We start from the raw sequence: 24,896 nt of genomic DNA, 5'->3' as shown, positions 1-24,896 counted from the left end.
TATTCCCAGTAAAAGTGATCGATTCAGGATCCTCTGAGATCCCTCCTCCTTGGTGTTTCCTACTCCCTGGCAGTGGCTCTGGCAGGACTCAGGCATGTTCTGTTCAAGCCCAGATTCTTCGTGTGGTCCTTTCAGAACAGTGAGGGATATGCATATTAAGTAAACACCAAAGTAAGCTAATTTAGGAAACATTCCTTTTTTTTTTTTTTTTTGGAGAGGTTTTTGCTATAGGGCGTGTGTGCTCTCCAGACAGACAGAGACAGAGAGACAGAAAGCGAGAAATCACCCCCCAGGGGGATGGCCATGACGCAATCCCTTCTCCTCCATTTTCCTCTTTGGATCTTGGGCACGCACGCACACGCGCCCGGTGTGAGTTTAAGCTGCCGGGTCCGGGACTCGAACCGTGGTCGACTACGTGGGAGTCCAGCGACATAGCCATTACACTAACTACTGGTCCCAGGAAACACTCTTTTAAAGAAATATATTTCGTTCTAAAATTACTTGCTATCTCTAACTTAATTGATAGCTACTTTTGGGAACTGAAAGTGTTATCCAGAATATTGATAGCTGTATTTGTGAATTATTCAATAAGATTATTTAATCTATTATAGATTGATAGATTCTTTTTTTAAGAGATTTTTGCTATAGGGCTCACGTGATTGCCTGAGAGACAGAGACAGCGAGAAATCACCTCCCAAGGGGATGGCCACACTGCAATCCCCTCTCCTCCATTCTCCTCTTGGGATTTTGGGCATGCATGCACACACACCCGGTGTGAGATTTAAGCCACCAGGTCCAGACTCGAACCATAGGTAACTATTTGGGAGTCCAGCGACATAACCATTACACCATCTACTGGTCCCAATATATGATAGATTTTTTGGGCTGCATAGGGTCTCAGCAAAAAACTGTTGTTTTTCAACTTTGTCTAGTCACTAGCAATTTTTAGCCACACATTACATTCTTAATTAGATTTTCAGAATTTGGCTAAATTTTATTATTTTAAAACATTTGCTATAGGGGGGAACCAGCAGTTAGCGTAATGACTATGTCGCTGGACTCCCACGTAGTCGACCGCGGTTCGTGTCCCGGACCCGGTGGCTTAAAACTCACGCCGGGCGTGTGTGCGTGCGTGCCCAAGATCCCAAGAGGAGAATGGAGGAGAAGGGATTGCGGCGTGACCATCCCCCTGGGGGGGTGATTGCTCGCTTTCTGTCTCTATGTCTCTCTCTGTCTGTCTGGCGAGCGCACGCGCCCTACAGTGAAAATCTCTCAAAAAAAAAAAAAATTTGCTATAGGGTATATGAGAGAGAAAGAGAAAGAGAAAGAGGGAGAAAGCACCCTTCAAGGAGGAACACCATGCCACAATCCCTTCTCCATTCTCCTCTCACGTGCCCGACATGTTTTTCAAGCCGCTGAATCTGGACTTGAAGCACATGGTTGACCATGTGGGATCCAGCTACCTTAACCATCTTGCCACCTGGCTGGCTTACTAAAATACTTTCTTGAGTAATAAAAAATAAAGAAAATAAACTGAAATTGATCTGTTAAGACTGATCTTAGTGTCACTCCTCATCTCTCAGTTATTTAAGTATCTATGATGGTAAGATCAACAATTTCTTCTAGAAAGCCTTTCCCTTTGTTCTAGAGTATAGATTTCTAGGAGAATTCTCTAATATGCTTGAAATTGTTTGCATTCTTGGCATATATGACGATATGTTTCATGTTTTTAAAATATGTTGTCATCCAGTCGTGACAGTCTAACTTTGAATTAGTGTGGTACCAAAGCTCCAGAGCCTCAGAAAACCCGGGTTTACATGTGGAGTTGATGACCTAACTTGGACACAGTCGTAGAAGTCCTGGCTTCTGGTACCCCTTCTACTGAAACCATATGCAAATGTATAATTTTAAGAAGAGTTGAAAAGATGCCGCCAAATGAATATGTAATACAACATATATATTGTAGTGGAAAACTATAGCCACAGTTCAACATAGCCTTGAATGCAGTAGCTTGGAAGAGATAAAAAAACATTTGTACTTTGTGCAGGATTCTAGCCACAATAGTTGCTATTCAGCTCCCTTTGGAGGAAATTCAAAGTGATAACACTGAAAACAATAAGGACCGAAATTCCAAAGAGGAGTTTAAGTATACGTTCATAATTATCAGCTCATGTGAGAAGTTCCAATTTTTCATTGCTTTGAAAACCCTTAAGAAATGGTTCATTCAGTCATTCTTACTTTGTTAGTTTTCCTGTCAGTATTTGAGCTAAATTTACAGATTTCAGTTTTTGTTTCTTCAACTCCAAACAACAAATATGTATTGCATTCATTTCAACACCTTTCTTAAAACAATATTCATAACTTCCAAAGGCAGCCTGCAAGGTTTATAGTCTTTGACTCTTAATTTGTGACTATGATGTTTTGTTCATGTTTTCAAAAAGAGGTTCAGACTGCAGCATTAGAGTAAAACCATCAATACATGGGAAATTGACAGATGGTGAGGTTTGCTAGTGGTTCAGGTGGTACAGGGATCCTTTCTAATTCCCTCCTTTCTGGACCCCAAAGAAATGTAATGGGATGTCCCAGGGTCATCTAAATCTGGTTCCAGGGCAAACACAACTCAGACTCTTCCAGGTGCCCAGGAGTGATCTTGAGGAAGCAGATTTCCCCTAGGCTGGCTTGTAGTGGACCTGCAAATCCTCACAGGCACCAGTGACCCAAGTGTACTCACTCCGGTAGAGTACCAGTGACTGCGCAGGGGCTAGAGGCAATTTTTTGTTCAGTGGATGTCGAGTTTTCAAAAGGAGGTGAAAATGCCGTTCCCATCATAGGTGCTTATGCTGGGGTGGAAACTTCTTATAAATAAGCATAGTATAGGCCTCATGTTAGGTCTGTGCTAGCAGGGAGGTCATGGCAGTTGTAGGCTTTTAGGGAACGTAATGTACGCAGGATTACTAAAACATTTGTTCTGGGTTCTTGTGTAGTTTCTGAGCAGCCCTGGACTTGGGGTAGTGCTGGCACATGCAATTTGGATAGGTATCCAGTATGTATTCTTAGTATCCAGAAGAAAGCTGTGGAGAGCAAGTCTATGACACAGCAGACCTACTGTGTCTTAGAGTGTAATTTTGGTCGGTTAACTGATGTGGATCCCTGATGTCTGTGGGATACTTAGGAACAGCCCTGACAGGCTCAGTTTCTCACTACTGGGGAGTTGGGCAAAGGGGGGATTTTACTTTAGCCTAATTCTAGGCCCAAACAGATTTTGCTGGTATTGGGTCAGCTAATGAATTTTGATAGCTGTTTGATTTGGGATAAGCTTTTAAGAGTTGTGGGGTGTTAGCTCCCAAATAGTGTGTCATTAGCAGTTATTAATGATTGTTGAATTAGACTTTCTAGCCAGAATGATGGGCAGGCTGGCTTGAAGATTCTGTATAAACCTTACAAGAAAGCCCTACACTGCATGTACGTAATTCAGACTGTTAGACATACTTTATTTGATTTGCTGCTCTTTTTGTAATCTGGATGATCATACCTAAGTCTTCCTCAAAAACATACAAACCTGGATTAGGTACTTTGTTTAATTTTATTTAACAGTTAACAGTTCTTGGTAAATAGATTATGCATTCAGTAGATTAATTCTTCCCTAAATTTTCCATACAATACACATATTTAGAGTAAAAAGGCAATCCTAGACAGTATACCCCAAGGATAGGCTATTGTCCTAGAGATTTATTTAGCAAAAAGTTTTTTTTTTTTGTTTGTTTTTGTTTTTGGCTTTTGCCATAGGGCTCGTGTGCTCGCCAGAGAGACAGGGAAAGCGAGAAATCAACCCCCTGGGATAGGAGACGGTTGCCATACATTTGAAAACCCTTAAGAAATGGTTCATTCAGTCATTCTTACTTTGTTAGTTTTCCTGTCAGTATTTGAGCTAAATTTACAGATTTCAGTTTTTGTTTCTTCAACTCCAAACAACAAATATGTATTGCATTCATTTCAACACCTTTCTTAAAACAATATTCATAACTTCCAAAGGCAGCCTGCAAGGTTTATAGTCTTTGACTCTTAATTTGTGACTATGATGTTTTGTTCATGTTTTCAAAAAGAGGTTCAGACTGCAGCATTAGAGTAAAACCATCAATACATGGGAAATTGACAGATGGTGAGGTTTGCTAGTGGTTCAGGTGGTACAGGGATCCTTTCTAATTCCCTCCTTTCTGGACCCCAAAGAAATGTAATGGGATGTCCCAGGGTCATCTAAATCTGGTTCCAGGGCAAACACAACTCAGACTCTTCCAGGTGCCCAGGAGTGATCTTGAGGAAGCAGATTTCCCCTAGGCTGGCTTGTAGTGGACCTGCAAATCCTCACAGGCACCAGTGACCCAAGTGTACTCACTCCGGTAGAGTACCAGTGACTGCGCAGGGGCTAGAGGCAATTTTTTGTTCAGTGGATGTCGAGTTTTCAAAAGGAGGTGAAAATGCCGTTCCCATCATAGGTGCTTATGCTGGGGTGGAAACTTCTTATAAATAAGCATAGTATAGGCCTCATGTTAGGTCTGTGCTAGCAGGGAGGTCATGGCAGTTGTAGGCTTTTAGGGAACGTAATGTACGCAGGATTACTAAAACATTTGTTCTGGGTTCTTGTGTAGTTTCTGAGCAGCCCTGGACTTGGGGTAGTGCTGGCACATGCAATTTGGATAGGTATCCAGTATGTATTCTTAGTATCCAGAAGAAAGCTGTGGAGAGCAAGTCTATGACACAGCAGACCTACTGTGTCTTAGAGTGTAATTTTGGTCGGTTAACTGATGTGGATCCCTGATGTCTGTGGGATACTTAGGAACAGCCCTGACAGGCTCAGTTTCTCACTACTGGGGAGTTGGGCAAAGGGGGGATTTTACTTTAGCCTAATTCTAGGCCCAAACAGATTTTGCTGGTATTGGGTCAGCTAATGAATTTTGATAGCTGTTTGATTTGGGATAAGCTTTTAAGAGTTGTGGGGTGTTAGCTCCCAAATAGTGTGTCATTAGCAGTTATTAATGATTGTTGAATTAGACTTTCTAGCCAGAATGATGGGCAGGCTGGCTTGAAGATTCTGTATAAACCTTACAAGAAAGCCCTACACTGCATGTACGTAATTCAGACTGTTAGACATACTTTATTTGATTTGCTGCTCTTTTTGTAATCTGGATGATCATACCTAAGTCTTCCTCAAAAACATACAAACCTGGATTAGGTACTTTGTTTAATTTTATTTAACAGTTAACAGTTCTTGGTAAATAGATTATGCATTCAGTAGATTAATTCTTCCCTAAATTTTCCATACAATACACATATTTAGAGTAAAAAGGCAATCCTAGACAGTATACCCCAAGGATAGGCTATTGTCCTAGAGATTTATTTAGCAAAAAGTTTTTTTTTTTTGTTTGTTTTTGTTTTTGGCTTTTGCCATAGGGCTCGTGTGCTCGCCAGAGAGACAGGGAAAGCGAGAAATCAACCCCCTGGGATAGGAGACGGTTGCCATACAGTAATTTCTTCCCCTCCATTTTCCCCTTTGAACCTTGGGCACACATGCACATGTGCCTGGTGTGATTTTCAAACTGCCTGATCTAAGACTAGAACTGTTGTTGACAGTGTGGGAGTCCAGTGTCTTAACCACTGTGCCACCTCCTGACCCTGTCCTAGAGATTTTAATCTGTTAAAGTTTCAGTGTTTTTGAGCCTCAGTTAATATCTATAAAGTTTTTCTATGGTTTGGACATATACTATGAATATACATTTACCTAATATGAGCAGTATTGATCACTAAAACTGACAAATAGTTTAAAATTCACTTATTTAAGGTTTTAGAAAACTTTCAAATCCAAATATTGATACAGTATGTGTCATTTTATGCCTAATTTAAGTTCTTCATCAGAAGAGAATTGATTCCGTTGTGTTGCCCTATTGCCTTATTCTCTAGTAGCCTAATATTTAGTTAATTGCATCATAATGTGGAGCATTTATAGAACCATTGCACTTTAGGAAAAAAAGGTATGGTCTATAAAATAGACAAAGATTTTCATTAGGAAAGCAGCACAATCACTTCAGCAACAAGTGAGTTTCCTCCTAATTTTCTCCCATGGTGGGGTCCTAATTATCTAAGATAGCCATCAGACAGGAGCAACAGAAAGAATCCTCCTAGGCAATTAATTAAAGCTTCAGAAAGGATAGATGGACTCTTAGTTTACCAAATGGGCAGGGTGGAGGAATTGTAGCTGTCTGCTATGAACTTGGCAGTTCCTGTTCTCTGTGCCACTCTGGGGAAGAGGTGGTGAGTAGGTTCAAGGGTCTCCAGGGATGCCTGCATGCTGCTCTGAAACGAAATTAATCCCAGGAGAAACAAGCTCCAGTTTGAAATCCTTGGTAACTCATAGATCTCATGAAAGAAAGAAAAAAAAAGGGGGAGGGCATTTAGAAGAATTGTAACCAAATGGAATTTAGTCTCTGGATATCTACCACTGGGACATTATTAGCCAGGGTTGATGACACTCATTTGAGAATTGGCCTTGGCTTGTGTGGCAGTGTTAGACCCAAGTGCAAGACGGTGTGAGGTAGTTTCTGTTTTCCAGGCCTTACTTAAGTAGGGTATCTCCATTAGTAGTGTATATGGAGGTTCTAGAAGGAGAGTTATTATCTTAAGATAAATGCCTCGTGATCTGATACAGATGCTTGCCTCTAAGGGGGCCGCTTGTTTCATCCTCACTTGAATTGCTTTGGGGCTCTTGTATTTACATCATTTCTGGTAGTACAGAGAGCATGCAGCATTGAACTGTGTAGGGGACTTCCATTTTCACTTTCCGAAAATTAAAGGCTTTGTCCTTCCTTTCACAAAATAGTAGCTTCCTTTCATAAAGTGTTTTCCTGTAGGATACAATTACATTTTATGGTAAAGGAGAAGTAGCACTGTGCTTTTTAAAAATTACTACCTTCTGAGAAGCAAAAGCTTGGTATAGTTTATTATCATTAGGGTATACTTTCTGTTGTATCCCTGAAGGTTTTTTCTTTTCTTTCTTCCTTTTTTTTAATTTTTATTTTTTTTTAAGTTTTCCTTTTATGAGCAAGGGAGAGACATAGAGACAGGCACTCTCAAACTGGTCTTCATACCCTTAGCTCTAAGCAGTTCTGGATTGTGGGCACGCGTGTGCCTGGGTATGTCCAGTTCTCTAGAAGTGAACTGGAAACCTTTTTGTATAGGTCAGCCTTGCAGAGCTTTGCATTACCGTATGCCATTATGCAGCCTCTGGAGGGTTTTTCTTCAGTTCTAAATGTATGCAGTCATAGGCTGAAATGTTACTGTGAAGTACTTAGATTTTAGGCTAATAAAGATCAGGGGAACTGCGGAAGCATTGTTTTTTCTTCATTGCAGATCTCCCTCTTCCTGGTCTCATAGCCCAGTGGTGCCTCTGCCTCCTTCCTCTGGTCCCATTCCCTTGGTACTCTGCTCTTTACCAAACATTCTATCCTGTAACATGTTCTTGAACTCTCCATCCCACCCCCTCACCTCTTGTGGGCTTTCTTAGGGTTTTTTCCTTTATAAAGTAAATGGTCGTGGATAACTAGTATTTGAGAAGAGAGGAGAACAAGCATTATGCTCATCATCACCAGCCAGATACAATCTTTTATCAATCAACTGGTGAAGTTCCTTGAACAGTCTTACAGGCACATGGCTCTGATGTGGGTCACCAGAAAAGCTAACAGAACACACCAGTTAAATGCTCAGTTTTTTAGTCTAAAATCTTCTTGGAGAGAAAACACAGTCTTTCTGTAAGTGTAAGATTGTATTGTGAGGACGTGGAAACAAGTTTGCGGAAGGCTGGCTGCTTGTTAAACAGGAAGTTTGTGATGAATGACTTTTAATCAGGTTGTAACCATTCATGATGGCTTAAACATTCCTGTTTATATATTCTTTTACTTCCTATAACAAAATAGCCAACATTTATTGCTATAATTTTGTGTCAGGCAATGTGCTAAGCACCTTCTTTGCAGTATGCAAACTATTTAACACACCATCCTGTCTCTCACAGTTCTGGGTGATTCTCACGGCTGTTATACAGGTGAAAAAACAGAGGTGTAATGAGATTAAGAGACTCAGTGGGACCAGCAAATCGTGTAATGGTTACATCGTTGTACTCCCATGTAGTCGACCATGGTTCGAGTTCCAGACTCAGCAACTTAAAACTCATGCCAGGTGCGTGTGCATGCATGCCCAAAATCCCAAGTGGAGAATGGAGGTCTCTCTGGCAAGCCTTATAGCAAAAATCTCTCTTTAGAAAGAGAGAGAGAGAGAGAGAGAGACTCAGAGTGACCCACCAGTCAATCTGACTTCAGAGCTGACTCCTTGGTTTTTTGGTACGTGCCTCCCAAATATACGGACTTCTCATGCCAGAATAATTTTCCACTTTTTTTTGGGGGGGGGCAGTGCAGTTTGGTTTAATGTAGTCATATTGTCCTTCTTTTTCTCTGGATGATTTGAGTCAGATAAATTGTGTAGCGGCACATGTTTATTATAGGAGATTGAAAATCAGTAGCTATGGATTGGCTTGGCTGAGGGAAGGCCATTGCTTGTTCTTGGAAGTTGTTTTACCTTGTTCCCAGGACTTACAGCCCCATGTGGTTCTACTTGTAGACGAACACACCCATAAGCTTTCCATCTGTATTTTAATCTCTCTGAACTGTTTTCCTTAACACAAAACGAAGAGTGTTAGACCAGGTGCACTTTGCAGTACTTTCCATTTTTATGAAGTTATGAGTCTCTGCTTACAGTCCCTGGATCACTGCAGAAGTGCTAAGACTAAGTGCAAGGTGACAAGAAAAGGATTCTGGGAAATGAAACCAGCCTCAGGGAAGGGTCTAAGGTATAGGCATGTAAATTAGCTGCTCACAGAGCACCTTTGTAAGTTGATTTATGTGCCATCTATTGGTATGTGAACCTGTTGACATTCACTTGTGAAAAGGATTGGCAGAAGGCCACGTTTACCTTCTGCTTACAAGCAAAATAGATTATTTTTTAAAGTTACCATTTTATTAAACAACTATAATGGGAACTCTGTTGAATAGAGATTTTCCTACTTTGTCTTTAGTTTGTTTTCACTTGTGGAAGTGCAGGAAGAGATGGTGTAAAAGGGAGGAAGCGGGAGGAGGGAACAAAGGTCATGCTGGGAATCTGCGTGACAATTGTACACATTGAGAAAGTTCACAGAAACGAGATAAAATGCTTTGGAAAAATCTGATTCGTCTAGCATTTTGAAAGAATTTCTAGAATTTCTAGAACAATGAATGAATTCAGCCATATGTCACAGTCTCTTAGTGTGAGGTTCTTTTTGTTGGGTTCGGTGTCTGTTGTCCACACCCTTGTGCAGGGCAGTGGGCAGTTCTAGGCTCAGGGTCTTTGAGGATCTCTCCATTTTTCCTCGTGAGTCCCGCAGCCTCTTTACAAAGGCTTTTGCTGAGATGACGCTCCCATCTGAAACCCACTCCTCAGCTGCTGAAAAAAAAAAAGAAATCACAGTAAATGTACCACCCATTGAGGTAGAAAATAAGTTGCGTAAACTAGTAACTAGAATTATTTCTGCTCCCTCGAGGTACATACTTGCATCTCTATCTTAAGCATGTTCTTTTGATTCTTAAGAACGGTGAAGCCAGAAACATGGCCTTTTTTTTTTTAGCCAGCAACCAGGCTGCTTTGAGCACTAACTGGGCACATTATTTTCTGGGACTTAGCATCTCCATTCTAAAATGAGACCAGTAATACCCGTCTTATAGGGCTGTTCCCAGGACGGAATGAGACATATTGATGGCAGTGAATTGTACAGTAAAAAATATATACAACGGCCAGGATTTCATGAGTAGGATGTATTCAGCTTAAGTTGCGGCTCTGTTTTATTTTCGGTTAGACACAGAGACCAGAGTAATCCTAGAATTGCCACGCAGGCATGCAGCAACAGCAGGAAAAGCCTGGCTGACAGGTGGTGGTGTCCACACAGGCAGAGGGACAGGCTTGATGCATCTGAGTTAGCAGCTCCAATAAGAAGGCTGGACTTGGGGGGAAGAGAGGGTGAGGGTTCAGGGAAGCCCAAGATGAAGAGAAGTGGCCAGAAAAAAGGCCAAGCTCAGGCTCAGGCTCCTAGGGTACATGGCAGGGCCGGGCTATTTCTTCAACCTGGATGAAAAGGGGGGCACAGAATTTTCTGAACTTGGGTCTGGGCTGGTTTTCCCTCACTGATCTTCGTTGTTGTCATTGGGCCTGCCATGTTCCTAGAAGTTGATTGTAATAGAAAAGTGGCCTCTAAATGGCTTTTGAAACAGCACATACCCTTTTTGCTATAACATTTATTAATTTACATTATTAGATTACATTGTATATGTTATACAAATATGAAATTTAAAAGAATGAGATAAGTTTAAATGAAAGTTATAAAGAGTTCCTTTTGCACTTCAATCCTACACTGTGCTAGGACTGTCCCAGGAAGGGGTTGTATAAAACGACCCTGTCCTCTGTGGTCAGGATGTCTCTAGCAGGGGCAGCCTCAGCGCCTGTCTTCTAGCCACAAAGACAGTAGAACAGGGAGGGCAGTAGCATAGGGGATCTCAGTCAGAACCATTCCCCCACAGAGACTTCAGATGTGGCCTGTTCAAGTCACCCTGTGATACCTGCTGTTGCCTCTCCATACACAGCTATGTGCAGGGAGCGCTCTGAGAGCCTCTGAAAATGTGTGATGTCTGCATGGAGACTTAGCAGCAACATCCGAAGACGACTTGAAGGATTCTTTTTTTTTTTTTTTTTTTTGGGAAGTTTTTTTTTTTTTTTTTTTTTTTTTCTATAGGATGCTTGCACTAGCTGGAGAGAGAGACAAACAGAAAGCGATAAATCACTCCCCATGGAGTATGGCCCCACAGCCGTCCCTTTTTTTTTCCATTCTCCTTTGAGATTTTGGGCACACATGCGTACACTTCCGGTGTGAGTCTTAAGTTGCTGGGTCCGGGACTTGAACCACTGTCGACTACATGGGAGTCCAGTGATGTAACCATAACACCATCTGCTAGTCCCCAAAGACTAGAAGTGAGTCTAGTAGCACTGGTGGACAAGTGTACTGACAACTTTTTTTTTTTTTTTAATAAACCATAGATTAGTTTATTTTTAACACCCATCATGCCATGAATTCATAGGGAATAGGTTCCAGTAGCTCAGACTCCTTTCCATTGGTTCTCACAAAGTGCTTCTCTGGGTGGAGCAGGCTGGTGCTTTAGTTGAACCGCAGGTACCTTTTTTTTTCTCTTTGGCTTCTTTCTTTTTCTGGTCATTTTCCTTCACACATTTTAGGAAGCTAGCTCTGCTCTTAGAATGCTTAATATGCTCAATACACACATTCATTCTCTTGGCAAGAATCTTGCCCTTGTTGACAACAATGCCAACAGCATGCTGGGTAACATTGTCGACTCTTCCAGATTTGCCATGGTAACATTTGTGGGGCATTCCTTTTTGAACAGTACCCATTCCCTTGATGTCTACAATATATGTTGCCAAAGAACCACTCCATGTTTTCCAAAAGGCCTAGAGAACATATACCAAGTGCCTCTCCTCTTCCCCTTTGTGTTCGTCATTTTGGTTAATTACTGGAAGATGGCGGTTCTGACCAAAAGGAAGTCCTGACAAACTTTTTAATATAGTATACCTTATTCAGAATACTTAGGACCAGAACTATTTTGGATATCAGATTTTGTAATGTTTGAATATATGTTATGGAATATTTTGGGCATGAGACCCAAGTCCAAACACAAAATTCATTCATGTTACTTATATGCCTTATAGCCATAGCCTGGCCGTAATTTTATATAACACTTTAAAAAAAGGAATTATTTATTTAATTCCATTTGTTATTATTTTTAAAAATTTGAGCAGAGAGAGAAAAAAGAAAAGGGAGAGAGCAAGCTATCAGGTCCGGGACTTGAACAGTGGTCGGCCATGTGGGAATCCAGTGCCTTTAATCACCGTGCCACCTGCTGGCCCATTTACAACACTTTTTAAGATTTGTAATGCTATGCTTCAACTGCAGATTGTCATATCAGGTCAAGTATGTTCATTTCCACTTGTGGCATCATGTCAGTGCTCAGAAAGTTTTTAATTTTGAAGCATTTCAGGTTTTGGATGCTCAACTTGTATTTGAATTTAAGTTCTGAGATAGTACCTAGTGTGGAGAGAAAAATGTTGCAACTTTTTTCGCCAAATCAAAATTTCCATTCAAAAAACTTCATATTAATTTGAACAGCATAAGGTGTGATTATAAAAAAAAGTGACAGAAGTTTATAATATAGTTGAATCTGTAGAGCAATCATGTTATTGTAGCCTTGCATCCTGGCAGTGATACAGATAGCACCAATTAATGTTGCTCAAGGTAAGCATTGTACCGCACTATCTCATGTGATCTTCGTAACAACCCTGTCAATGTGGGAACTACTGTATTAATCCGCCAAGATACCTGAGTGCCTAGTTGGTGATGGTGCTGTGAGGACACAGTGCACCAGAAGAAAAGGTCCTTGTCACAGTGTAGTGGGGAACCAAAGACCTCAGAATTGTGAGCCATGGTGAGTAACAAGGTCCCATGTTAGATGGGTTTATCAAGACATGAGGGGTGTGTGTGTGTGGGGGGGCATAGCATCCTTTGAAGAAAGAAAGGATTCTAGACAGTCCTGTGTGTATCACTTTTTGTCCTGTCAAGTGGCTTTTTATGTAGCTTGTTCTTTCCCCAGGTAAGTCATAGAACTTATGCAGGACAGGCTCTGTATCAAATTCCTCCTTGTGTCCTTTACTGTTCCTAGCACAGAATAGTTCCCATAAATGTCACTGGTGTAGATTAGTGCATGGATGTATGGGTAGAAGGTGTGTAGTGTGTAAGACCTCACATCTTCTCTCTGATGTTTTCAAGATGTCAATCAACAAATGTTTATTGACTATCTTGTGTGCAGAGTGCCTGTTAGGGGTTGGGGTTAGAAAAGTAAAACAAGCTTAGCCTCTGGTTCCCCCACCTCCAACACACACACACACACACACACACACAGAGTCTGTGGAGCTCATTGGGTGAGACTTCTCAAGAAGAATGTGCTGCTTAATGGGGTGTCCGGTCTGGCGTTAGGGTGGATGTGAGCAGAGGCTTGTGGGGGGGTGGGGTGGGGGGAGCCTGGAAAACTCAGTGTCTGCAAAAAGGCCCAGTCTACAGAGAGATCCATCTGGTGGAGGGACCACTGGCAGGCTCATGTTTTTCTCTAATGGTGCCATGCAGAAATACAGGCTCTGGGTGAGTGATGGACAAGGTTTGAGCCTCTTTGCACAGGTAACGTTTGTTGCAAATTCAAGAACAGACTGTCTCAGAGCCCCAACATTTGTGTGTGGTTTTCCACAATGGCCCATGGTGAGCGCTCTTTCATCCAGCCTGCGCTGTACCCTGCAGAAGCCTGCAGACAGCATCATTAACAGCAACACACATTTCTACAGGATTCGCCTCTTCAAACCCCGCCCCTGAGAAGTCATAGCTTCTTTAATGTCCTGCTGGCTATGTGGAAAACAGGAATTTATGTAACAAGCCCTGCACAGCAAACCTTTTCCTGTTCGGAAAAAAATTTTTTTAATTGTTGGCACAGTTAGGAGACAGCTCTGTTACTCAAAGAGCGACCTGAAATGTCCTCTTAGAAAAATACATAGTGTGATGTTTTGATAAGTAAGGGTTTGCTGTGGCTTTTTGTTTTTAAGTCTTAGTAGTAAATTAGTGTACATCCCACCTGAGTTTAGGGAATGTTTGAACTTTTTAAGATAGTATTTTGACATCTTCTGCAGTCATGTTAAAAACAGCCCCAGCTGCTCTTACAGATGATCAGACAGCCCCATGAGGGGAGGGGGTTGTAGAGCTGTACCCCCTTTCCCAAGTCAGTACAGACAACCAGGAAACTACTATCTGGGAAGATCTTTCTCTCCCCTTTATCATTAAGTAAATGTGACAGGGACAGGAGTCAAGCTTCCTTTCCTCCAGAGATTTCATCTGAGCTTATCTGTGTGTCTATTGTGTTCAAAGAACAAAAACTGTCATGATGGAATATTGTACAAATGGCCAGACTTCCAGCATAAAGAAAACCTTGCAAGGGTCAGAGTGCTCGGCTGCATTCCAGTGCTACCCAATGCCAGGCCTGCCTCTTGTAGGAGGGAATCAAGAACTTGGTATGTTGGTGTGATGGGCACAGCAGGTAAGGTTGTGGCTCTGCAAGCATGTGTGTGTATATGTGTGTTGGTACCTGCCCATAGGGTTTTGGAGACCCTAGTGGCATGAAGCAGTACATGAGGAGAGTGTAGCCCTTAGCCTCTTTTAAAGATTCCTGTATGGAGTTAAAGCCTCCCAGCATGTCTTGAGTTGGGGATGGATCATAGATGAGAAGGAGGGTAGTCTTGGGAATAGGAGACTGCCATATGCTCACACATTTGAACAGTATCCAGCTGGGAAGTTCCCGTTCTGGCAGTGTCTGACCTGCTGTCCCTGTGACAAGCTTTGACAGAAGGACTTGTCACATAGCTGTTGTGTTGCAATCCTTGGGTGTAATGTAGTATGGAGGGTCAGAGAGCATTTTGAAATGTGGATTTCTCAGATTTTGGAATATTTGCATATACGTTATTGAATATTTTGGGAGTGAGACCCCACTCAGACTTTGGTATCTCCTTTTACAAAGTGAGACCAGCCTACTCCTTTTTGTTTTGTACCCCCTTTTAATGAAAAAAGACTTGAGCTCATATTTCTGCTTGGAGCCACCTTGGAGCCTGGCATTGTCCTGTTGTGCAGAGGCTCAGTTCAGACTCTGTGGTCGTGGTCGGCACTCAGGCATTTGCACCCCTGTCAATGGCATGAGGATGTGGGTGTTGTGGCTGCATCCCTAGGTGACCACAAATCCAGCCAGAGCCTTTTTGTGGTTGAGAAGAGGGGCAGTGGGGACTCAGGGTGCTCTGTCAGTGCAGCCTTGCACCCACTTGGCAAAGGAGGCCAAGAAAGCTCGGGCAATAGGTACACAGTCCTGCCCCCAGCGGTCTCGGGCATCCAGAATCTGCTCCTACACTTGAGATCAGGCTCTTGAGGAAAAAGGTTGCTGAATTAGCAGAGCGAGTATGCCCTGTCCTGTCCATGTGTGACTCACTCTGTGTTGAGCACATGAATCACACTGGGGCTTTCTCATCTGCAGCCTGACTCCAGTGTTTCTACTGAAGCTTGAGAAACTATTTGTAGTTGTGGGTTTGTGTTTGTAATACCTCTAAGTGCCAGCTCATGCTCATTGAATAGGAACAGAGAAGTAGTACTTCGCTTGGCCTCATCCTATGAGGGGGTCTGATCTCTTCTTTATGGTGACTGCTTGGTACATGCCAGGTACCACTGAGCATTTTAGATGTCTCAGTCTGTAAAACATCCTATAAGGCCTTATTTGTTTATTCTTGTTTTCCTAAGGTTATGCAGTTTATAAGTACCAGAGATACTTAGGTGCTCAAGAGAGTTTGATTTTCTTTACTAGTTGACCTAGGATATTTGTTGTATAATTGGATTTGTACCTGTATAGTGACTTGAAGTCTTGAGCTCTCCACTTTTTCCCTTCCAAACTGTCTTGTTGGGCTGAGTATAATTCTTACTGGAGGTAGTTGGATGTACTACTCATACTGCTGGTTATTTGTCTGGGAAAGGGTGAGCTGGGGTGGGGAATTGCTTGAATTTAAACTTTGCTGCTGCTTCCTTTTTTCTTTGGCAAATGGAAAAACAATGATTCTTCTATATTCACTTCTAGACTTTAAAGGTGTAAGTGAATCTAGGTCTTACTGGTCTGGGGGCTTTTAATTCCTGACTGGGAACATACTCCGCTTCTTCTCTTCTTTTCCCATAATTATGTGGGCTTAGTAATATAAAAATCCTCACTTTGTGTAAAATGGCCTATGTTTAGTCTAAAGAGAATTGGCAGTTGTTTTAGGGGTAGTAGGATGGAAAAGGTAGTAGGATGGATAGCATTTTCGGTAAGCAAAATTTAAGTAATTTTTAAACTAGTAATGTATAATTTTGTCCCCTCATTAAATTAAGATATAGATACTATTCAAGATACTGTTTTTCCTATAGTGGCTTGAGGTCTTTTGTAATGGTTCAGAACCATTATGATTGTTTAAATAAAGATTTACACTGGGACCAGCAGCTAGCATAATGGCTATGTTGATGGATTCCCATGTAGTCGGCCATGGTTCGAGTCCTAGACCTGGTGGCTTAAACTCATGCCAGGTCCATGTGCATATGTGCCCGAGATCCTGAGAGGAGAATGGAAGAGAAGGGATTGCGGCATGGCCATCCCCCCTGGAGGGTGATTTCTCGCTTTCTGTCTCTCTTTCTGGGGAGTGCACGCACCCTGTATGAAAAAAAGAAAAACTCTCAAAAAAAAAAAAAAAGATGTAGACCATAAATTCCCTTTTTTTTTAAAAAAAGAGATTTTTGCCATATGGCGCATGCGCTTGCCAGAGAGAAACAGAGAAACAGAAATCGCCTCCCCAGGGGGGATGACCATGTCACAATCCCTTCTCCATTCCCTGGTTGGGATTTTGGGGGCACACACATGCACCTGTGTCCAGCATGTTTCAAGATGCCAGGTCCCGGACTCAAACCATAGTCACTATATGGGACTCCAGTGATGTAACCATTACACCATCTGTTGATCCCATGCTCTAAATATTTTGTGTGTCTTAATGTAATACATGTTGAATACTAAGCTTTCCAAATGGAGATTCTCTTCTAACACGATGTTTTGCTTTACAGAATTCAATTCGTCATAATCTGTCTCTACACAGCAAGTTCATTCGTGTGCAGAATGAAGGAACTGGAAAGAGTTCATGGTGGATGCTCAATCCAGAGGGAGGCAAGAGTGGAAAATCCCCCAGAAGAAGAGCCGCATCCATGGACAACAACAGCAAATTTGCTAAGAGCCGAGGCCGAGCTGCCAAGAAAAAAGCATCCCTCCAGTCTGGCCAGGAGGGTGCTGGGGACAGCCCTGGGTCTCAGTTTTCCAAATGGCCTGCAAGCCCTGGCTCTCACAGCAATGATGACTTTGACAATTGGAGTACATTTCGCCCTCGAACTAGCTCAAATGCTAGTACTATTAGTGGGAGACTTTCTCCCATTATGACTGAACAAGATGATCTTGGAGATGGGGATGTGCATTCTATGGTGTACCCACCATCTGCAGCAAAGATGGCCTCTACTCTACCCAGTCTGTCTGAGATAAGCAATCCTGAAAACATGGAAAACCTTTTGGATAATCTCAACCTCCTCTCATCACCAACATCATTGACTGTTTCAACCCAGTCTTCACCTGGCACCATGATGCAGCAGACACCATGCTATTCGTTTGCACCACCAAACACCAGTCTGAACTCACCCAGTCCAAACTACCAAAAATATACGTATGGCCAATCCAGCATGAGCCCTTTGCCCCAGATGCCTATGCAAACACTTCAGGACAACAAATCGAGTTATGGAGGTTTGAATCAGTATAACTGTGCACCGGGACTCTTGAAGGAGTTACTTACTTCTGATTCTCCTCCCCATAATGATATTATGACACCAGTTGATCCTGGGGTAGCCCAACCCAACAGCCGGGTCCTGGGCCAGAATGTGATGATGGGTCCTAATTCAGTCATGCCAGCCTATGGCAACCAGGCATCTCACAACAAAATGATGACTCCCAGCTCCCATACCCACCCTGGACATGCTCAGCAGACAGCTACAGTGAACGGACGTGCCCTGCCCCACGCGGTGAACACCATGCCTCACACTTCGGGTATGAACCGCTTGACCCCACTGAAGACACCTTTACAAGTGCCTCTGTCCCACCCCATGCAGATGAATGCCCTGGGAGGCTACTCCTCCATGAGCAGCTGCAATGGCTATGGCAGAATGGGCATTCTCCACCAGGAGAAACTCCCAAGTGACTTGGACGGCATGTTTATTGAGCGCTTGGACTGTGACATGGAGTCCATCATTCGGAATGACCTCATGGATGGAGATACATTGGATTTTAACTTTGACAATGTGTTGCCCAACCAAAGCTTCCCACACAGTGTCAAGACAACGACACATAGCTGGGTGTCAGGCTAAGAGTTAGTGAGCAGGTAAGTTCACCCCAATAACAAAAGACCTCTAGAAAATAGAACTTGAAAAGGAGGAACACAGTAACTTGCCAAGTATCTTCTATTGTAAGGACTTTTTTTATGTCAGCCCACTGCCCCTTGCAGAAGCATCTTTTATCATTCATTCTCCGCCCTTTTGCAGTTTTCCAATTTTCCTTTTTCCCAAGGAAGCCTGTTTTTTTTAATGGCTTTAAAGATTTTCTTTTGACAGTTATATGGCTGCATTTTCTTAGTAGCTCTTCAATAAATGAATACATTTGATACAAATCAAATGCTGAAGGGCTTTTTTTGAAAGTGGAATTTTCCCCATTGAATGATTTTAGAGCTATTTGAGAAAGCTCTAGCCTTTTTTTCTCTAAGTATGTCTGTCACTCTAGTATGTTAAGTTGAATTGATTTTTAATTCGGCTGCATTTTCATTGTGTGTGTTTGTGTGTGTATGTGTGTTTTTTTCCCCCCCTAGGCTACACTTAAAAGTACTTCAGATTGTCTGACAGCAGGAACTGAGAGAAGCAGTCCAAAGATGTCCTTCACCCCTCCTTTTAGTTTTCTTGATTTAAAAAAAAAAAAATAGTATTTCTTTTTTTCCTTTCGTCAGACTTGGCAGCGAAGACACTTTTCCTGTACAGGATGTTTGCCCGATGTTTGCAGGTTATGTGCTGCTGTAGATAAGGACTGTGCCATTGGAAATTTCATTACAATGAAGTGCCAAACTCACTACACCGTATAATTGCAGAAAAGACTTTCGGACCCTGGTGTGCTTTCAAGTTTTGTATATAAGCAGTAGATACAGAATTGTATTTTTGTGTGTATGTGTGTGTTTTTTTTAAAATATCTATCTGGTCCAAGGAAAGTTTATACTCTTTTTGTAATACTGTGATGGTCTCATGTCTCGGTAAGTTAAACTTCTGTTTGTACTACCTGTGTTCTGCTGAACTGATGAATCACAAAGAACCAAGATCTGCATTCTGCACCTCTGCCGAACAGCTTTGGACCTGTGTTCATGTTGCCACATAATTCACATGAGAACCAAGTAGCCTGTTACCAATCTGCTGAATTAATGGACTTGTCAGTCTTTTGGGGGGAAAAATAGATTAATGCCAGCCTTGTACAGGTCTTTTCTATTTTTTTGTTTGTTTATTTTGTTATTTGCAAATTTGTACAAACATTTAAACGGTTCTAATTTCCAGATAAATGATTTTTGATGTTATTGTTGGGACTTGAGATCATTTTTGGATTAGATAACTGTAATGTTTTCTTAAAACTAAAGTCTACTTTGTTACATAGTCTGCTTGTAAATTTGTGGAATCATAGGTATTTGGGGGGAGCATTCATAATTTTCATTTTGTATTTCTAACTGGATTAGTACCAATTTTATATGTGCTTAACTGATTTGTACACTTTGGGATGCTACTTGGTGATGTTTCTGACTAATCTTAAATCATTGTAATTAGTACTTGCCTACTCAATGTTTCTGGCCTTGTTTGGGCAGGAAAGTGATGTATAGTTATGGACACTTTGCATTTCATACTTAGGAGAACTTACTATGTTTTATGTGTGTATTTTAAAGAAATTTCATCTGCTTCTGTTACCCTGTGAACTAAGCTCACTGCATAAGCATGATAGGTGCTTATGTGATGTGTTTGACAGTTATTCCTGGGAGGCCTCATAATGTTTGTAGGTCAGAATGGGAAACTTCCATCTAAAACAAGACTTCTTTGTCACACAGGAGGTTTTGATCAGCTAAATAACTTTTCTCAGTTGCACTTCAGCATAAGTTTCCCCTCCTAATTCTGTGCTCTTATTTTGGTTCAGGTGAAGAAGGTTGGTTTTGTAGCTATGCCTTGAGGAATTCTGTCAACATTCACTCTTCATCCCTTTTTATCTTCTCTCCTACAGATTAGCATGCTGTGGAAGTTTAAGTTGAAGAAAAATTTTTAAATGAGACTTAAGTGATTCGTAGAATGCCTTGTGTTCATAAGTATAGAGGGCTGCCAAATGGAATAGAACTTGTTTAAAAATTAGGACACTTAATTTGAAAATTAACAAACCGGCTGTAAGTTGTACATTTGAGTTTATTTTAAAAGCCATAGCTTCAGTTATGAATTTGAGAATCTCTTTAGCCTTCAGCAACCTAAACTACAATTCAGATCATTGTTCTAATACTTTACAATTACCTCTAACTGACAGATCAAGCTAATTGACTTTGAAGCCCATTCATCCCATCACTATTTTTAAGCCTTGTGAAATACCTGAATTCATCTCAATAAAAATAGAACAGGTACATAGCATTGTTCCTCTTGACCATTTGAGAAGGCTCTGATTTCTGTGTACATAACCCAAATCACACTTAGTTTGTCTTGTATGTTAATTGGCTCGATTTTTTTCCTACATGTTTTACAAGAACCCCAGTGTTCCTGATAAACTTCCTACAGTAGGCCAGCTCTATTGTAAGCTTTCACTGTGGCTTTTACTACTTTGAAAATTCACTCAACAGCCATCACTCTAACCATCTTCACTGTTGGGCACTCCATATATGGCTGGTTTTAGAGACCTTAGTTCCCTCTAAGTAGTGCCTCCTGCCTGTGAACTAGAATTTGGTGCCAAAGTGCTGTCGTTTTCATTTCTGTTACTGTGCATTCTTGCTTTCCTTCCATGCTGGTACTTCACCATTACACAAGGAGTCACAAGCCCCCATTAGTTCAGTAAAAGGCACCTACAGCGAAAAAAAAAAATCACTGTTGAAATCTTACTACTTCATGAATGACTTTTATAAAGATGTTTCTTCCTCTTGAGTCCATATAAATATCCCCCCTATCCCAAATTTTTGTGTTGAAATGCTAACATGAATCGTGGGTAGATCTCTGAGATACAGGGAAAGGCAGCTTGTGTGTTTTGAAAAGCAAACATTATGTGGCCTCTGGTAGGTTTTGTTTTTTTTTTCTCCTGTAAGAATACTGACTTTGGAGGAATTAGTATATCAGTTATTGTACATGATTGCTTTGTGAAATGTGCAAATTATACCACCTATGCAGCCTTGTTTGATTTATTTTTTCTGGTTTGTACTGTTAATTAAAAGCATATTGTATTATAGAGCTATTCAGATATTTTAAATATAAAGATGTATTGTTTCCGTAATATAGATGTATGGAATATATTTAGGTAATAGATGCATTACTTGGAAAGTTCTGCTTTGACAAACTGACAAAGTCTAAATTAATTAGCAAATGTTGTATCCCAGTGAGCAGTAAATCAATGGAACATCCCAAGAAGAGAATAAGGAAAAACTGGAAACAGTTCTCTAAAAGTATACAATTTGGATTTGTTCAACTGTTGAATATGTTATTCACCCCCCCCCCAATTCCCCCAAAAACTTGAAATTATTTCAGCTCTTAAGAGTTCTTAATTTATAACTGATTTTAAATGAGAAGTTTCTCCTGTGGTTTTAGTTTGAGAGTAATCATTTGATAAAAAGCATGTGGTTTATGCAAACAAAACAGCCTGGCATTATTACACTTGGCCTCTCCTCGAGATGAGGCCCAGCCTGGCGGTGTGATCAGGGATGGCCGTGTAAGTTCCATCAGGAAGTAATCACATCCTGCTGCATTTTGCTACCCGAGTTTAGTAACAGTGCAGATTCCATGTTCCTGTTCTGATACTCTCTGAGAAGTGCCTGATGATGCTGGTGTATTTACAGACACAAGAACAATCTTTGCTATAATTGTATAAAGCCATAAATGTACATAAATTATGTTTAAATGGTTTGTCGTCTTTCTTTTCTAATTGTGTGAAATAAGCTCTTTATTAGGAATTTATTTATTTATTTAATCAAACTATCAAGTACTTGAGTTAGACCTTGTCAGCCACAGTGTCATGGTTTAGTCTAATCTGGTATTTCCTTTGGAGGGAAAGGGGAACAATCCCTCTGGGGGTCAAACTATAGCTCCTGAGATGAAGAGCAAGTACATTCCATGATGACAAATAGCCCTGGAGAACTTTAGCTTTGGAATATCCGAAACTACATTTGGTCCAGTAGTTTTTAGGTATATTAAATCTCACATTAGAACACAGACTGTGTTAAAAGAACACCTTGAGGGCAAGTTAGGAGGGTCCTGGTTAGGAGGTACAGAACAGACCCTGGCAGGGACTGGACCCCAAGGCCACATGTCACTGTACACACCTTGCTGAAGGAGGACTCCTGTTCAACCTCTATTAAGTGGCTTCAGAGTGGAGGTGTTACATGTTTGCTTTTTTTCAGAAAATGCCTGAGGGATGAACTAGGATTAGATTAACATGGCTAAAATGTATTTTGAAACCACAATGAAGCCATCCCTTCTTAGTTCTGACACTTTACCAGGCAAGTGAATAACTGAGTTTGAGTTGAGAGGCAGTAGGCTATTCTTTTTTTTTTGGAGAGGTTTTTGCTATAGGGCGTGTGCGCTCACCAGACAGACAGAGACAGACAGACAGAAAGCGAGAAATCACCCCCCGAGGGGATGGTCACGCTGCAATCCCTTCTCCTCTGTTCTCTCGGGATCTTGGGCACGCACACACATGTGCCCGGCGTGAGTTTTAAGCTACCCGGTCCAGGATGTGAACCACAGTCGACTACATGGGAGTCCAGCGACATAGCCATTACGCTAACTGCTGGTCCCGGCAGTCGACTATTCTAAGTGTTTATCTGATTAGACACTGTAAGGTCAGTCTGGCATTCAGGGTTGTGTTTTTTTGTTTTTGTGCAGCTTTTTTGTTTGTTTTTCTTTTTTCTTTTTTTTTTTTTTTTTAAATTTCTCCTTCCAGCTGTGGAATCTTTTCTTTATAAGATACAATTATAATAGGGCCAACTGATAGCATGGTGGTTGAGATAGCTTGATCTACCATGGGTGGCTGCGTGGTTCAAGTCCTGCACCTGGCCACTTGAAAAATGCTGGGCACGTGTGCATGTGTGCCCAAAGTACTGAAAGAAAAAGAAGAGATTGGATTGTGATGTGGCCCCCTGGGTTGCTTTCTATTTCTCTATCTTCTCTCTCTCTTTCTCGTGAGTACACATGCCCACTAGCAAATTTCCTTTAAAAATGGAAAAAATAGGGACTAGCAGATTGCATAATGGTTGTATCTCTGGACTTCACGTAGTAGAAGTACTGGACCTGACAGCTTAAAAATTCATGCCAAGCTTGTGTGCCCAAAATCTTTAGAGGAGAAGGGATTGTGGCGTGGCCATCTTCCACGGGAGGTGATTTTTCACTTTCTTTCTCTTTCTCCCTCTCTCTCTGTGGTGAGCTTACGTGTTTTATACCAAAAATCTCTTTTTTAAATAAAGAAATGGAAAAATTAAAGACAAGGTAGTTAGAAGCCCAGTGTGTAGGACAGATGAAGGTACCTGTTTCCAGACCCTGAGCTCACACTCTGGGGTCATACACAGATCAGTTTTCAAACTGAATCAAACTAGCAAAAATGTAATACCGCCAGAACCTGATCCGGCTGGCCTTTCCTAACTCTGCATCTACACAAAGCTGTGTACCTTCTGTCACTTTGGGAGATGATTTTTACGTTTGATGTTACTTGATAAGCAAAAGAGCAGAAAGGTTTTTCTGATGGATCCCACTGAGGAGCTCAATGCTTAACTCTTAGGAGGAGAGACTTCCTTCTTTTGGACAGTGTTTAGGCCCCCATTGTGGCCAGAGATGGCCTCAGATTCAGGATGTATACCTAGGATTGTTTCTTAATTTGCGAACCAGGAACACTGGAGGGCTTTTCTTGGTTATTATTTTCCCCATGTTTGAGGTGACCCATAACAACGAGGGTACTTATTACATTTACCCACTTGGTGTGGTTAGCTTAGGTAGGTGGAGTGCTGTTCCAAGAGATGTTCATCTGAAGTAGTCGCATCACATGCCTATTGAACCTCGTGTCATTTGACAGTGCTTATTACCAGCTCATGCGTCTGCAGCTGGACTCTGACCTCTCAAATGTATTCACGGTCGGTTTATAATTTATCATGATTTTTAATTTCTCACTTGTAATTTATATCATTTCACTATTTTGGTGTAAAAATTGCTCTGGTGAGAGTTCATATACATGCATTTTCTAGTTCGGTAGCTGGGAAAGTGAAATTCCGGTGGAATAGAAAGGGAGATAGGTATATATTAAGATTAAGGAAGGAGACTGGGATTCCTGGGTGGTGGTGGGTGGTACGGTACCTCAGAAAACCAGACGTGAGATGGAGCTGCTGAAGAGAGCGCCAAAGGCATTGGAATCCTAGAGGAAGCTACAGAACATTGTTTCTGGTTTTTTGAAGCCAGCTGGAAAGGCACTTTCTGTCAGGTGCCTGCCTTTGGCAGAATGGCTATGGGGGGGAGGAAGCTGTGCACTGAGAAGGCATCATCTGTTGCGGGAACAATGGCAAAAAGGAGATTGGGGCCAACTCTCTTAGACTTTGGCCAACTTTCCTTAGCTTGACTGGTGGCAGGACACTGCCCTTCTCTCTTCCCTGAACTTTTAAAAGACTGATGGAGATTTTCTTGCCATTGGTTGCTTTATGACCTCATCTCCCCAAAGTGAGTCTTGTTTGCATTGGAAGCCACTGGTGAAAAGTAGATTAATATTCTTCAGGAAGAAAGAGGGCAAGTTGGTGATACTTGTTATTTATTCATTACTACTTCCATGATCTTCAGTTCCCAG

General features: G+C 41.5%; 1 protein-coding gene across 1 annotated transcript in view; it reads left to right on the top strand.

Moving 5' to 3' along the window:
- Positions 1-21,979, top strand: part of FOXO1 (forkhead box O1) — a 130,510-nt gene extending 108,531 nt beyond the window's left edge. The window contains exon 4 of the mRNA XM_027774095.1: positions 16,847-21,979. Coding sequence (XP_027629896.1) covers positions 16,847-18,184 — 1,338 coding nt within the window. The 3' untranslated portion in view covers positions 18,185-21,979. The remainder of the gene's footprint in view (positions 1-16,846) is intronic.
- The last annotated feature ends 2,917 nt before the right edge of the window (positions 21,980-24,896 follow it).

Source organism: Tupaia chinensis, unplaced genomic scaffold, assembly GCF_000334495.1.
Source record: "Tupaia chinensis unplaced genomic scaffold, TupChi_1.0 Scaffold000402_1, whole genome shotgun sequence".
Taxonomy (NCBI): Eukaryota; Metazoa; Chordata; class Mammalia; order Scandentia; family Tupaiidae; genus Tupaia; species Tupaia belangeri.
The sequence above is the reverse complement of the archived record's forward strand: the minus strand, read 5'-3'. Positions and strand labels throughout refer to the sequence as shown.